The sequence below is a fragment of the Ctenocephalides felis genome, unplaced genomic scaffold (genome assembly GCF_003426905.1).
Source record: "Ctenocephalides felis isolate EL2017-DRISC unplaced genomic scaffold, ASM342690v1 CF-g0.4_SCAFFOLD_03572, whole genome shotgun sequence".
NCBI classification, from domain to species: Eukaryota; Metazoa; Arthropoda; class Insecta; order Siphonaptera; family Pulicidae; genus Ctenocephalides; species Ctenocephalides felis.
This window is the reverse complement of record NW_020539726.1, coordinates 36,576,384-36,591,621: the sequence shown is the minus strand read 5'-3', so window position 1 is coordinate 36,591,621 and position 15,238 is coordinate 36,576,384. Positions and strand designations below refer to the sequence as shown.

The following is a 15,238-nucleotide window of genomic DNA, read 5'->3' as shown; positions in this document are numbered from 1 at the left end:
ACAATAAATTCTTCAATAGGATCCCGAAAAAAATTATAAAAGTAATCCAATCCAAATTTTAAAGTGTACCGCAAGATATACATTCAAAAATGACATAGCAAACTATCATAGGATCTAAGGGCATGGACACATCCATCGGCTGCATCAATTGGAGAAGACAAGTATACAATAAAATTTCCTGAATAAAGTTGACCCTTGTAGAACCAGAATCAGGAGGTAGTCACTTACCAAATTGATGGTACTAATAATCCACGAAAAACAACTTCTAATGGTGATCCTTGTAGAACCAGAATCAATTGGCAGTGATGAACCAAATTGATGGAGGATTATCCAGAAAATTACATCAGGAACATGGTGAAGACAAACTATAGCACACACCAAATGATCTTTTGTTTGTCTAATAATCGTCTAATGGTGATGCACGTTGAACCAGACTCAAGAAGAAATCATTTACCAAATTGATGGGTTCTCTGGTAGATGACCCAATATATGACACCAGGAACTTCGTGATCACAAACTATCGACTCGACTACGATGATTCATGCAGAACCAAAATCAAGAAGTAATCAAGTACGAAATTCAAGGGTTCTCAAAAGTACAATCCAAAACCTGATTGGGTGAGCAAACTATCCTAGAAACCTGACTTCTTTGTTCCAAATGAAGAAGTACAACCACAACCACAAGAAGGTTTCTGGTAGATTTTATAAGGGATCTTGGTACTTCTGGATGGAGCAGCCTTTGGTGTGGAGTTCGAAAGATTAACTTTGATTAGTTGAATTCACACTCATAGTAATTGGGTCCATTAAAGATTAAGGTTAGAAGACTTCATGTTTCAGGAATCAAATGAATATACTTCCTCGTTGTTTAGATGAATTCTTGCCTAACAATAATTGGGTCCATCGAAGATTAAGGTTAAAAGACTTCATGTTTCAGGAACGAATATATTGGAATGAATATATCACCTCGTTGATTTTTAAAGAATCTTGGTACATCTGGATGGAGCAGCCCTTTTAGTGTAAAGTGCAAAATATTATATTCGATTAGATGAATTCTTGCCTAACAATAATTTGGGTTCGTCAAAGATTAGGTTTATGTCTCAGAAAGCAAATGAATATACTTCATCGTTGATTTTATAAAGGATCTTGCTACTTCTGGGTGGAGCAGCTCTTGGTGTGAAATTTAGAAGATTAATTTTGATTAGAAGAATTCTTTCCTGACGATAATTGTGTCCTTTAAGTCGATGGAAGTGGTTGGAAGTTTACAAAATCTATAGGAAGTAACAGGTTTTCCTCTTGTCGTCATCAATTTGCTATTAGGGGTAGCAAATTGATGAACATCTTGTTTTTGTCTAAGGCAGAGTACACATGCAATGACAAGTGTCTTGGAAAACAACTGTTTTGTGAAGACTTCCAACAACCTAGAACTATTAAATAAACATTTTACATTGGATACATTTTATGTAAATACAGTGAATTATGTGTGAGTTTTTCTACCCTAGGGTATTCTACTAAAAATTTTCTAGTTTGATATTACTTCCATTGACTATTTATATTTATACAATTTTTTATACATTAGACAAGAACAAAAAAAGGAGAAAAGTACTATTATATAAATTAAATGTATTTAATTTTTATGTATTTTTGAACCAGGAACTAAAAAATAATTTACCACAATTTTATTTGTATTTAATTTTTATGTATTTGTTTTAATAATAAATTTTATTCTCACCTATTGGTTTTAGTATCAGTGTGTTTTTTTTAGCGGATTTAACTGTACAATTTAGAAAATTTGGGTTACAATTTGGTTTTGATTAAATTTTGTCCAAAATTTATTTTTTATAAATGTGTTTTGACGACTTGATGGCCCTTCTTTTGTTTTTGAATAAAAATTATATGGGCGCTTTGGATGAGGATATTTAGGTTTTATACATTTGTTATGAGCACAAAATTTAAATTAGTGGTGTATGGCATCGTGCCTCAAGGCAAATTGCTGGAACTTCCCGTACCGTAATGAAATATTCGAGGAATATTAAATGTTTTCAAATAGATTATTATAAATAATGTAACATTGTTGAATATTTATAAGATTTATATAAACTGAATTACTAAGTTAAAATTATTTATTTAAAGTTTATGAGTGTGCTTTAGAACTTTAGCTAGAATTAAAATAATTATTTTCGATATACAAAAAAATTAAATAAATTTTTTTAGTCAAAACAAGCAGAAAGTGTTTTGAATCATTCAAATCAGATGCTTAGTTTTCTTAAAAACAGCAATTTTTTGCACATTTAGCTCGGTATTTCCGAAACGGCTAGACCTGTCTTTGTCAAAATCCAATCACCACTTCTCATCATTACAAATTTAATTTTTTTTATATTATTCAAATCGGATGCTCCGTTCTCTCAAAAATTTAAATACCTTTACGTTTTAAAAGTTTCTGAACATTTTTTCGTTCACGTTTTCGGGCGCAAGGTTCAACCGATTTTAATGGTTTAAAAAACATTCGATCCCTATTGATAGGGAGATGTGCTGATTAGTTTTTGGCAAAGGCAGGTCCAGCCGTTACGGAGATACAGAGCAAAGAGTGCCGAAAATAAAAATCGAGTTTTTGAGAGAACTAAGCGTCCGATTTGAATGATCTAAAAAACTTTCTGCTTGTATTGACAAAACAATTGCTTTCGAGGATAAAAAATTATTTCATATTTTTTATTTTTCATAAAATATTTTGTAATTTTGGATTAAAAATTCAAAAAATTACTCAGGCTAAGCACAGTCTGATCGCCACCCTGGTACAAATGTTACCCAAGTGGGTTTAGTACTGGAGCACTTTTTCAATTTTGTGAAAACTATTAAAAAATTTGAAAATGTCGGCAAGCTAAGCACAGTTAAGCAACTATTTTTTTTTTTTAAATTGAATTCGAAATGAAATGATGATTGTTAATGTTCTGGAGATAAATTGATTGATTTATGATTTACATTTGATTTGCTCATTGTCAGATATAACAAGATAGCAAAAATAATGAAAGTTACAGAATTTGTAATAATATATTTGAAAACATTTAATATTCCCCAAACATTTCATTATACGCTGCAGGAATTCCAGCAATTTTCCTCAAGCCTAGTTTAAATTTATGCTCACAAAGTGAAAAACAAATGTATAAACCTAAATTTCCTCATCTAAAGTGCTCATGTAATTTTTATACAAAAACAAAAGAACGCTAACAAGTCATCAATATTTTTATAAAAAATAAATTTTAGACAAAATTTAATGAAACCAAAATTTTCCAAATTGTAAATTTAAATCCGCTAAAAAAACACAGATATAAAAAAACAATAGGTAAGAATAAAATTTATTATCGAAAACAAATACATAAAATTAAATACAAATAAAATTGTGGTAAATTATTTTTTAGTTCCTGGTTCAAAAATACATAAAAATTAAATACAGTTAATTTATTTAATAGTACTTTTCTCCTTTTTTTGTCCTTTTCTAATGTATAAAAAATTGTATAAATATAAATTTATATTGACTATTAATAGTCAATGGAAGTAATATAAAACTAGAAATTTTTGGGTAGAATACCCTAGGGTAGAAAAACTCACACATAATTCTTCACTATATTTACATAAAATATATCCAATGTAAAAATGTTTATTTAATAGATCTAGGTTGTTGGAAGTCTTCACAAAACAGTTGTTTTCCAAGACACTTGTCATTGCAGTTAACCGTCTTAGATAAAAAAGATATCCATCAATTTGCTACCCCACATAGCCAATTGATGACGACAAAAGGAAAACCTGTTACTTCCAAATAGATTTTGGAAACTTCCAACCACTTCCATCTACTTAAAGGACACAATTATCGTCAGGAAAGAATTCATCTAATCAAAATTAATCTTCTAAATTTCACATCAAAGGCTGCTCCATCCAGAGGTACCAAGATCCTTTATAAAATCAACGAGGAAGTATATTCATTCCTGAAACATGAAGTCTTTTAACCTTAATCTTCGATGGATCCAATTATTGTTAGGCAAGAATTCATCTAACCAACGAGGAAGTATATTCATTTGATTCCTAAAACATGAAGTCTTCTTAAATCTTCGATGGACCCAATTACTATGAGTGTGAATTTAACTAATCAAATTTAATCTTTTGAACTCCACACCAAAGGCTGCTCCATCCAGAAGTACCAAGATCCCTTATAAAATCTACCAGAAAACCTTCTTGTGGTTGTGGTTGTACTTCTTCATTTGGAACAAAGGAGTCAGATTTCTAGGATAGTTTGCTCACCCAATCAGGTTTTGGATTGTACTTTTGAGAACCCTTGAATTTGGTAAGTGATTACTTCTTGATTTTGGTTCTGCATGAATCATCGTAGTCGAGTCGATAGTTTGTCCTCACCAAGTTCCCGCTGTCATATATTGGATCATCTACCAGAGAACCTATGAATTTGGTAAATAATTTCTTCTTGAGTCTGGTTCCACGTGCATCACCATTAGACGATTATTAGACAAACAAAAGATCATTTGGTGTGTGCCATAGTTTGTCTTCACCATGTTCCTGAAGTATTTTTTGGATAATCCTCCATCAATTTGGTTCGTCACTGCCAATTGATTCTGGTTCTACAAGGATCACCATTAGAGGATGTTTCTCGTGGATTATTAGGACTGCCTTATTTGGAGTGTATGCTCACCAAGTTTCTGGTGTCATACTTTTTGGATTATTCTCCAGAGAACCCATCAATTTGGTACCCCAATACCATCCTGATTCTGGTTCTACGTAGGTCAAACATTATGATAATGTTTCTCATGGATTATTAGGACTTCTTTATTTGGAGTGTACGCTCACCAAGTTCCTGGTGTCATATTTTTTGGATCATCCATCAATTGGTTCATTACTGCCGATTGATTCTGGTTCTACAAGGGTAAACTTTATTTCGGAAATTTTATTGTAATACTTGTCTTCTCCAATTGATGCAGCCGATTGATGTCCATGCCCTTAGAACCTATCATAGTTTGCTATGACATATTCTGAATGTATGGTCTTGCGGTACAGTCCATAAATTTGGATTGGATTACTTTTATAATTTTTTTGGGATCCTGTTGAAACATTTATTGTTTTCTGTATATGCAGAGTGAAATGATAATTACGTTAAAAATATTTGGAAAAAATGCATTTGTGTTAAATAAATTTTTGTGCTGATGTAAAAACAAAATGAATACAAATTTTGTAAAACAAATGTAGTTCATTTATTTGACATTGCAAAATTGAGTAAACAAAATCTATCTGTTGATAAATTATTTTTATATAAATAATATATATGAATTCCATTAAATATACATTTTTTGTGGGGTAAGTTATTGTAATTGTCTAAAAATCGCTGAATTGAAACTTTTGAAAAATCGAATTAAAAATGTTTGCATATCTTCTACGTTTCAAAGGTTTCTGAACATTTTTGCTTTCGATTTCTATTTATAAAAAGATGTGCTTATTAGTTTTTGGCAAAGGCAGGTCTAGCCGTTTTGGAGATACGGAGCAAAAAGTGCAGAAAATAAAAATCGTGTTTTTAAGAGAACGGGGCATCCGATTTTAATGATCTAAAAAACTTTCAATTTGTAATAATTGGGAGAAGAGGTGATTAGTTTTTGGAAAAGACAGGTTCCGCCATTTCGAAGATACAGAGCTAAATGTGCAAAAAATGACAGTTTTTGAGTGAACTAAGCGTCCGATTTGAATGATTCAAAAAACTTTCCGCTTGTGTTGTCGAAACGATCGTTTTTGGGAAGAAAATATTTTCTTTCAAAAATTTTTTTTTTCATTTTCAAAAAAAAATTTGTTTGAATATCGAAAGTAAAACAAATTTTCAATTTGGTACGGGAAATATCAAGAATTTGCCTTAAGACATGATGCCATATATAACTAGTTTATTTTTGCAATTTAAAAACATATCTTGCATTAAATATATTATTGTTTTGTGGGAGTTGTAATTATTATGAAAATATATTAAATTATAAACTCCCAACGTATAAAAAATATATAAATTTTATTCATTATAAAATATTCTGATATAAAAAATATAAAATGACAAGTCCAAATGTTTTTACTCAAACATGACCAGCCTGCTTGATCCCCACAGTTAAATAAATAAAAATAAAAAAATAGATATTTTTTATACTAAAAGTAATCTAAAAATATTATTTAAACTAAAAGTAAGCAACATTTGCCGGGCCAGCTAGTATATATATATATAAATATATATATTATTTATTTATTTATTTATTTATCATTTATATTTTCACTTAACATTCCATTCCATTTTTCAATTTCAAATTCGAATTTACCGCTGCCCAACAATAGTTACCCTAATTACCGCCAGAGTGTCTCTGTATCAAATGTCGCCATTTTGTTCATCTATATACGACTTGGTGTAATAAATCGTAAAAAAACCTATTGATCGTGAATGTGTAGCTAAAAGTGAAAAATGCAAAAGTGTTTATAATATTTCATTGGAATAATTGTGTAAATATCATCCATTAGTTGGTTTATTAATCGTGCATTAAGTGGTGTTGAAAATTTAACACAAATGTCACTTGTATATATGTCAATGTTTTTTTTAACACACAATGATATAAAATGGGAATAGAATTATTTTATTTGCTTATAATAGTTATATGGGGTAAAACGAAAATAAACAGAAGGTTTTTATTTAGGGTTTGGGGGTAATAGATAATTGACACAATTTTCTGTCATTGTTGTTTGGTTGAAAGGTTCAACATTTTTATAAACAATTGCAAAATGATCAATTTGTGTATATATTGGCATATATACATATATATAAAGGGAAAGTATGGACAAAATAACATTATGCTTTAGTTTTTTAATGATATTTTTATATTTCATGATATTATAACCAGTCACTTTAGTTTTAGACCAACTTAGATTCATCGACTACCAGTATACTACTATAATAACATGTTTATTAAAGAAAAATGCAAATAATTACAAAAACCTTTTTTGTTCTTATGGTGCAGATAAAATGACATATAAATTAAGGACATACTGAGATGCTAATTGTTAAGAAGACACTTTTGGCCTAAAGGAAACGAATTGTACATTGTAAAGAACCTTTACCAGAATCAGAACATAAAAAGAGGATTTTGCAATAAATTTAACTATCCTTTTTACTGGTGGATCTTTTGATTTGTAGTTAGAGTAAAATTTTAAGCCAATTATTTTCTAGAGGCTTTGTTTTTTGTTTTTTTTTTTTGCCTCGAAGGGACTAACCTAACTGACAAAATAGTACAAAATCATTCTGTCCAAAAGTGACCAAGACTTTTCTCTTCACCGGTGCATTTTTTGCTTTGTTTTTAGAAGTAGTTTGAGTAAACATTAAAATCCAATAACATTTTACAGAAATGTCAACAAAAATTTTCATTTTTCTTATCTTCGAATGTACTAACCTTACTTACAAAATAGTACAAAATCATTTTGTCCAACTTTTCTTCTTACCGGTGGATCTTTTGCTTTGTTTTTAGGACTAGTTTGAGTATAAATTAAAACCCAATCACATTTTACAAGTTTTAATTGTCTTTTTCCTTGGCCTCGAAGGGACTAACCTAACTGACAAAACAGTACAAAATCATTTTGTCCAGTGAACAAGACTTTTCTGTCCACCGGTGGATCTTTTGCTTTGTTTCTAAAAGAAGTTACAGTCACATAAATTTTAATGCAATTTATAAAAATTTACTAATAACAAATTATACACAATCAAATTGAGTTATTAAAATGTTTGAGATTTATTACATTTTCGTAATACTGGATTATCTTTACACTGCCCACAAGGTAGTCTCTTACCTTTTCAATTTTATATAATTTTTATAAATAATTGTAAAAACCCATAAAATAATAACAGTTTACAGGTTTTAATTGTCTTTTTTCTTGGCCTCGAAGAGACTAACCTAACTGACAAAAAAGTACAAAATCATTTTGTCCAGTGAACAAGACTTTTCTTTAGACCGGTGGATCTTTTGGTCTAATTAGACTAAACTACATTTCTAAACACATTTTACAGGTTATAATTGTCTTTTCTTGGCTTCGAAGAGACTAACCTAACTTACAAGTATTACTGATATACATATTATAGACATTCTGATGAATTTTATCTTACTTTGCCAAGGCTTTCTGAAACCTTAATTTTAGATTTAAACACAAAACATCTGTGTTAATTTCAAGAAGACTCCAAAAAAAGTACAAAATGTGCACAGGTATTTCATTTCATTTGGACAAGGAGCCCCAAATTCTACACGTGTTACTCAAATGTATGACACATATTTTTCTTGTATCATTTTCTCAGAGCATTTTCTGACATAAATGACATACAATGTACAGAATATATAAAAAAGGGCTTCTGTACACAGAATTTTTGTGTTCTAAGAATACCCCAAAATTACTTTATTTACTATTTCGCTGAGGATTTCATTCATTTCATGAATCAAGATTCCTAGAGCGTTTTTTTTCAACTGATACAACCATTAGAAAATCATAATTTTCAATGCTTTATTTCTAAATACGTAAATTTGAAAGTGTTTTTTTTATAGAGTCAAAAATATATAGTAGTAATATATTGTACGAAATCATTTTGTCCAAAAGTGAATAAGATTTTTCTTTTAACCGAATCTTTTAGTCTGTTTTTAGAAGTAGTTTGAGTAAACATTAAAACCCAATCACATTTTACAGGTTGGAATTGTCTTTTTCCTTGGTTCTTCATTTTACATGGTTTAAATTACCTTTTTCTTGTCTTCGAAGAGACTAACCTAACTGACAAAATCGTACAAAATCATTTTGTCCAAAATTGAACAAAACTTTTCTTTACACCGATGGATTGTTTGCTTTGTTTTTAAAAGTAGTTTGAGTAAACATTAAAACCCAATCGCCTTTTACAGGTTTCAATTGTCTTTTCCCTTGGTCTCGAAGAGACTAACCTAACTTTCAAGTATTACTGAAATACATATCATAGACATTCTGATGAATTTTATCTTACTTTGCCAAGGCTTTCTGAAACCTTAATTTTAGATTTAAACACAAAACATCTGTGTTGAACCAAGGAGGCCCCAAAAAAGTACAAAATGTGCACAGGCATTTTATTTTGACAAGGAGCCCCAAATTCTACACGTGTTACTCAAATGTATGACACATATTTTTCTTGTATCACTTTCTCAGAGCATTTTCTGACATAAATGACATACAATGTACAGAATATATAAAAAAGGGCTTCTATACACAGAATTTTTGTGTTCTAAGAATATCCCAAAGTTACTTTATTTACTATTTCGCTGAGGATTTCATTCATTTCATGAATCAAGATTTAGAGCATTTTTTTTCAACTGATACAATCATTAGAAAATCATAATTTTCAATGCTTTATTTCTAAATATGTAAATTTGAAATTGTTTTTTTTTATAGAGTCAAATATATATAGTAGTAATATATATACAAAATCATTTTGTCCAAAAGTGAACAAGACTTTTGTTTTCACCGGTGGATTTTTTGCTTTGTTTTTAGAAGTATTTAGAGTAAACATTAAAACCCAATCACATTTTACAGGTTTTAATTGTATTTTTCTTGGCCTCGAAGGGACTAACCTAACTGACAAAATAGTACAAAATCCTTTTGCCCAAAAGTGAACAAGACTTTTCTTTTCATCGGTGGATCTTTTGCTTTGTTTTTAGAAATAATTAGACTAAACTACATTACTAAACACATTTTACAGGCTTCAATTACCTTTTTTCTTGGCTTTGGAGAGACTGACCTAACTTACAACATAGTAAAAAATATTTTTTTTCAATTTTTACATAGCAAAAAATAATTTTGTGCATTATATAAGTATGTCATTTTGTCCAACAGTGAATAATTAATTAAATTAACTGATTATTGCAATAAAATTGATAAGAATCACTAGAACTGGCATAAATTTATTGATTTTAATAGAAATAATTACAAATGAACAATGAAGTTTTAAAAGAACATGACCAAAAATCTCTCACGAAATAAACTATTAAAGTCAATTTACACATTTGAAATGATTACTGTGATAATGAAATTTAACGTCTAACAGAATTGTGATTATAGCTTCTTTATAAATGTACAATCGTGGAAACGTTACTAACACTAAACAATTTTCAAATAAGGTCACTGTTATTTTGTCCATATATATAATTAAGTCTGTATATATATATATATATATATATATATATATATATATATATATATATAAGCAAAGAACTAGTCAATAAGGTTAGGTTCCCAAAAAATTTACAAATAACGTTCTATGTATTTCATTTCTATAAGATTATAAATATGTGGAGAACATAAGGTTGATACGAATAATACTATTGATTATTAGTAATATTTTTGTAATATTTTTCTTTAAATATTCGAGTATAGAAAAGAATCATTTACAAGCTTCTTTTTTGTTCATGCTATACTTTCGAGTACAGACATGATTTTTTGAGATTACTTTTACTTTTTGTATTAGTTTAAATAATTATTTACATATTTACATATTCACATATTTCGAGCACATCTCAGCTGCATTTTGGCAATAATAATGTAGATATGACATTTTTCTTGTGTATTATATTCAAATATTATCTAGGCTCATAATTACAGCAAAATTCAAATTTCAAGTGAATTGACAGTTCTAGCAATTCCTTTCAATGTCAAACAATGAAAAGTGGTTTTTTGTAGTTTTTGTCATTTATTTCTACAATATTACTATAGTTCTATCGTTCATTAAATCTTAAAAATTTCCTTAACAAACTCTAGAAAGATTTATCAAAATCCGAATAACCGTTTACATCGAATATTTTATTCCAGTACGGGAAATTCCAGCAATTTGCCTTAATTTCAAACAATGATAAGTGGTTTTTTGTAATTTTTGCCATTTATTTTTGACAAACTCTAAAAAGAATTATCAAAATCCGAATAACCGTTTATTTCGAATATTTCAAAATGTGCTTTAATGTCAAAAATGATAGGTGGTTTTTTACAATATAACTAAATTATCTATATCGTTCTATCTCTAAAAAGATTTTTCAAAATCCGAATAACCGTTTATTTCGAATATTTCATTCCAGTATGGGAAGTTCCAGCAATTTGCCTTAATGTCAAACAATGATAGGTGGTTTTTTGTAATTTTTGCCATTCATTTTTACAATATAACTAAATTAACTATAACGTTCATCAAATTATTAAAAATTTCCTTAACAAACTCTAAAAAGATTTATCAAAATCCGAATAACCGTTTATTTCGAATATTTCATTCCAGTACGGAAAGTTCCAGCAAATTGCCTTAATGTCAAACAATGATAAGTGGTTTTTTGAAATTTTTGCCATTCATTTCTACAATATAATTAAATTAATTATAACGTTCATTAAATTATTAAACATTTCCTTTGACAAACTTTAGAAAGAATTTTCAAAATCCGAATAACCGTTTATTTTAAATATTTTATTCCAGTACGGGAAGTTCTATCAATTTGCCTTAATGTCAAACAATAATAGGTGGTTTTTTGTAATTTTTACCATTCATTTCTACAATATTACTATAATTCCATCGTTCAATAAATCATAAAAATTTCCTTAACAAACTCTGAAAAGGTTTATCAAAATCCGAATAACCGTTTATTTCGAATATTTCATTCCAGTACGGGAAGTTACAGCAATTTGCTTTAATGTTAAAAAATAATGTTTGTTTTTTTGTAATTTTTGCCATTTATTTCTACAATATTACTTTAGTTCTATCGTTCATTAAATCTTAAATATTTCCTTTGACAAACTCTAAAAAGATTTATTATAATCCGAATAACCGTTTATTTCGAAAATTTCAAAATGTGCCTTAATGTCAAAAATGATGTTTTTTTTACAATATAACTAAATTATCTATATCGTTCATCAAATTATCAAAAAATTCTTTTGGCAAACTCTAAAAAGATTTATCAAAATCCGAATAACCGTTTATTTCGAATATTTCATTCCAGTACGGAAAGTTCAAGCAAATTGCCTTAATGTCAAACAATGATAAGTGTTTTTTTTTGTAATATTTGCCATTTTACAATATTACTATATTTTTATCGTTCATTAAATTAAAAAATTAAAATTTCCTTTGACAAACTTCAAAAAAATTTATCAAAATCCGAATAACCGTTAATTTAGAACATTTCATTCCAGTACGGGAAGTTCCAGCAAATTGCCTTAATGACAAACAATGATAGGTGGTTTTTTGTAATTTTTGCCATTCATTTCTACAATATAAATAAATTAACTATAACGTTCATTAAATTATTAAAAATTTCCTTAACAAACTCTAAAAAGATTTATCAAAATCCGAATAACCCTTTAGGAAAAGTATCAACACATACACTGGTACAGAAAAACTTTATATATAAGATATATTTTATATATAAAGTGTATGATTCGATACTTCTCCTAAACGGTTATTCGGATTTTGATAAATCTTTCTAGAGTTTGTCAAAGAAAATTTTAATTTTTTAATTTAATGAACGATTAAGATATATTATATCTTATATATAAAATTCTTCTGTACGAGTGTATGATTCTATACTTCTCCTAAACGGTTATTCGGGTTTTGATAAATCTTTTTAGAGTTTGTCAAAGAAAATACAAACTTTGTCACGATGTTGGTCCGCGATGGACGTCTAAACTACTGAACCGATTTTAAATTCTATTATAACATGTATCTATTCCATTTTCTTCCCCAGATGTTGTGTTTCTGGTGAGAATGCCTGTTGAATACGTTTGCGTGGTTGAAGACGAAGGGGATGAACCCATTGAGCTTCCGACTGAAGAAGATGGAACACTACTTTTGTCGACGCTAACAGCACAGTTCCCTGGTTCTTGTGGATTGAAGTACAGACATTCTGAATCGAAATTTATTCGAGGTGTTCGATTGGTCGACGGATGCATGCATCCGCCTATGGCAGATGGATGGGATAACGAGACTTACATTTGTGTCTTTCCTAAAGGTAATAATAGTAATAAGATATATATATATATATATATATATATACATATATTATATATATATATATATATATATAAATCTCGTGTAACGATGTTGGTTCGCGATGGACGCCCAAACTACTGAACCGATTTTAAATTTTATTGGCTCACCGTGTGCATATACATCCAACTTAGGTTATAGGAAATTTTGAAAAGGAAATTTGAAACATAAATATATAATTTTTATGCATTTCTGAAAATTTTGACAGAAAATGACCAAAAAAAAAAAAACACAAATGACAAATGTCAAAATTTAAGGAAATTTCGATATATAATTTTTGAAAAAAAAAAATCAAAAAATAAAATTCAAAAGCATGTACATTTATAGATATATCCAGTATTTATATCCGAATTAGATGAAATGTTATATTCAAAATCATTGTTTATAGTTTTAAATCTAATTAAAAATCAATGTTTACAAATTTAAATAAATGTTGACATGAAAAAAAGCGAAATGTCATTTGTCAATATTTATGAAAATAATTAGATAAATAGATTTATAATTTATATTTATTTGATTAGCTTACCAATTATTTCGGATACCAAAACTTCATTAAAACCTTATAAATCAGAAGGCACAATAAAAAAGCGACGTATTGAATTTAAAATTAATCATAGACAAAATTTTGACAGTTCAAAAAAATTGAATTTTCAACGACTTCAATAAGAAGCAAATATACATTAATTATTCCAAGTTATGTTATAGGCAATATTGCCAACAAATTATAAATACAAAACACTATTGAAAAATAAATTATATCATATTATATTAATTTTCGACAAAAAAGGAAATATTTTAACATTTATAAATTTAGTGCATATTGGATATATATAATTGACATTCACGATTTTCAAATTAAATGCAAATGTAAAAAAATCAGATATTTATATAAAAAATTGTATATTTAGATAAAGATACTGCGTTGATTTAGACTAAAATTTAATTTATTCTTTAATTTAAAAAAAAATTGACATAAACAAAATTAAAATAAACAAAACACTATGATGCGTTGGAATTATTTATCGGAGTGCAAAGAAATTTGTGTAATTAAAATATAATATTATTATTAATATATCAGTTAAGATATATTTTGAATGTCATCGCAAATGCTAATCTTACAGAAAATTGTAACCTCTTAAATGGAATAGTACAATCTGAGGGCATCATTGGAATCTGACAAAAACAAACTAGACAAACTAAATATTATATCATATTATATTAAATTTTGACCGAAAAGAAGATATTTTGACAGTTATAATTAATTTGAAATAAAATGCAAATGTCAAAAATCAGATCTTTATGTAAAAAAATATTTATTTCCACAATATTCCTGTGTTGATTTAGCCAAACTTATGAATTTAACAATTATATAATTATTCATTGATGACTTAAAATAATTGTTAATTTATTAACAAATGAATAATATTTGAAAGAAAATTTTAATGACATATATGACATGACAAAAGTATAATAAACAAAAAACTATGATGCGAGCGAATTAATTTTTGAAGTATGAAATGTCAAATAATTTTAAAAATTATAACAAGTTTTTAATTATTTGTCAAAGAATCAGAGTCCAAATCTATTAAATATTTGATTTTTGGCACTTTTATTAATTTTATATCAATTTAGGCGGATTTTTTATGGCAAAACAACATTTGCCGGGTTAGCTAGTATATTTATATATATTTATTTATTAGGGTGGTCCTTAATATGGACATTTTCGAATATCTTTCGAATATCCCAGTGGCTCAAATGCTTTCAAATTAATAAAAAAAATTCTCTAAAAGTTTTAGCTCTCAATATTAACATTTAGATAGAGCGCAATTCAACTAAAAGTTTTGCATACCTATTATTAACATATGTCATTATGTAATTTCTTGCGCCATCTGTGATAATATAGTCAAGAAAGATCCTTAAATAAATTTTGTTCGAATTATAGTACAGCCGGGTTAATGTGTTTTAAAGTATTAATGTGGTCCGCAAACATTGTTTTAACTTGTCTGGGATTTTTTGAATTATTTCTGTCTCGTTTTTCCTATGTAAGTTAAATTACAGTCCAGACAATTTATTTGATAAATTTTTAAATAAATTCATGTTTTTATTGATGTTATGCCCGATTACTAGACTTCGTTTATATATATATATATATATATAT

At 28.0% G+C, this 15,238-nt stretch overlaps 1 protein-coding gene across 1 annotated transcript in view; it reads left to right on the top strand.

Annotated features, from left to right (window-relative positions):
• Positions 1-6,404: 6,404 nt before the first annotated feature.
• The window catches only part of LOC113387745 (TAR DNA-binding protein 43-like), a gene marked incomplete in the record, with an annotated part of 22,859 nt that continues 14,025 nt past the window's right edge, over positions 6,405-15,238 (top strand). The window contains 2 exon segments of the mRNA XM_026625118.1: positions 6,405-6,518; positions 12,779-13,042. Of these exon segments, the coding sequence (XP_026480903.1) occupies positions 12,799-13,042 (244 nt within the window).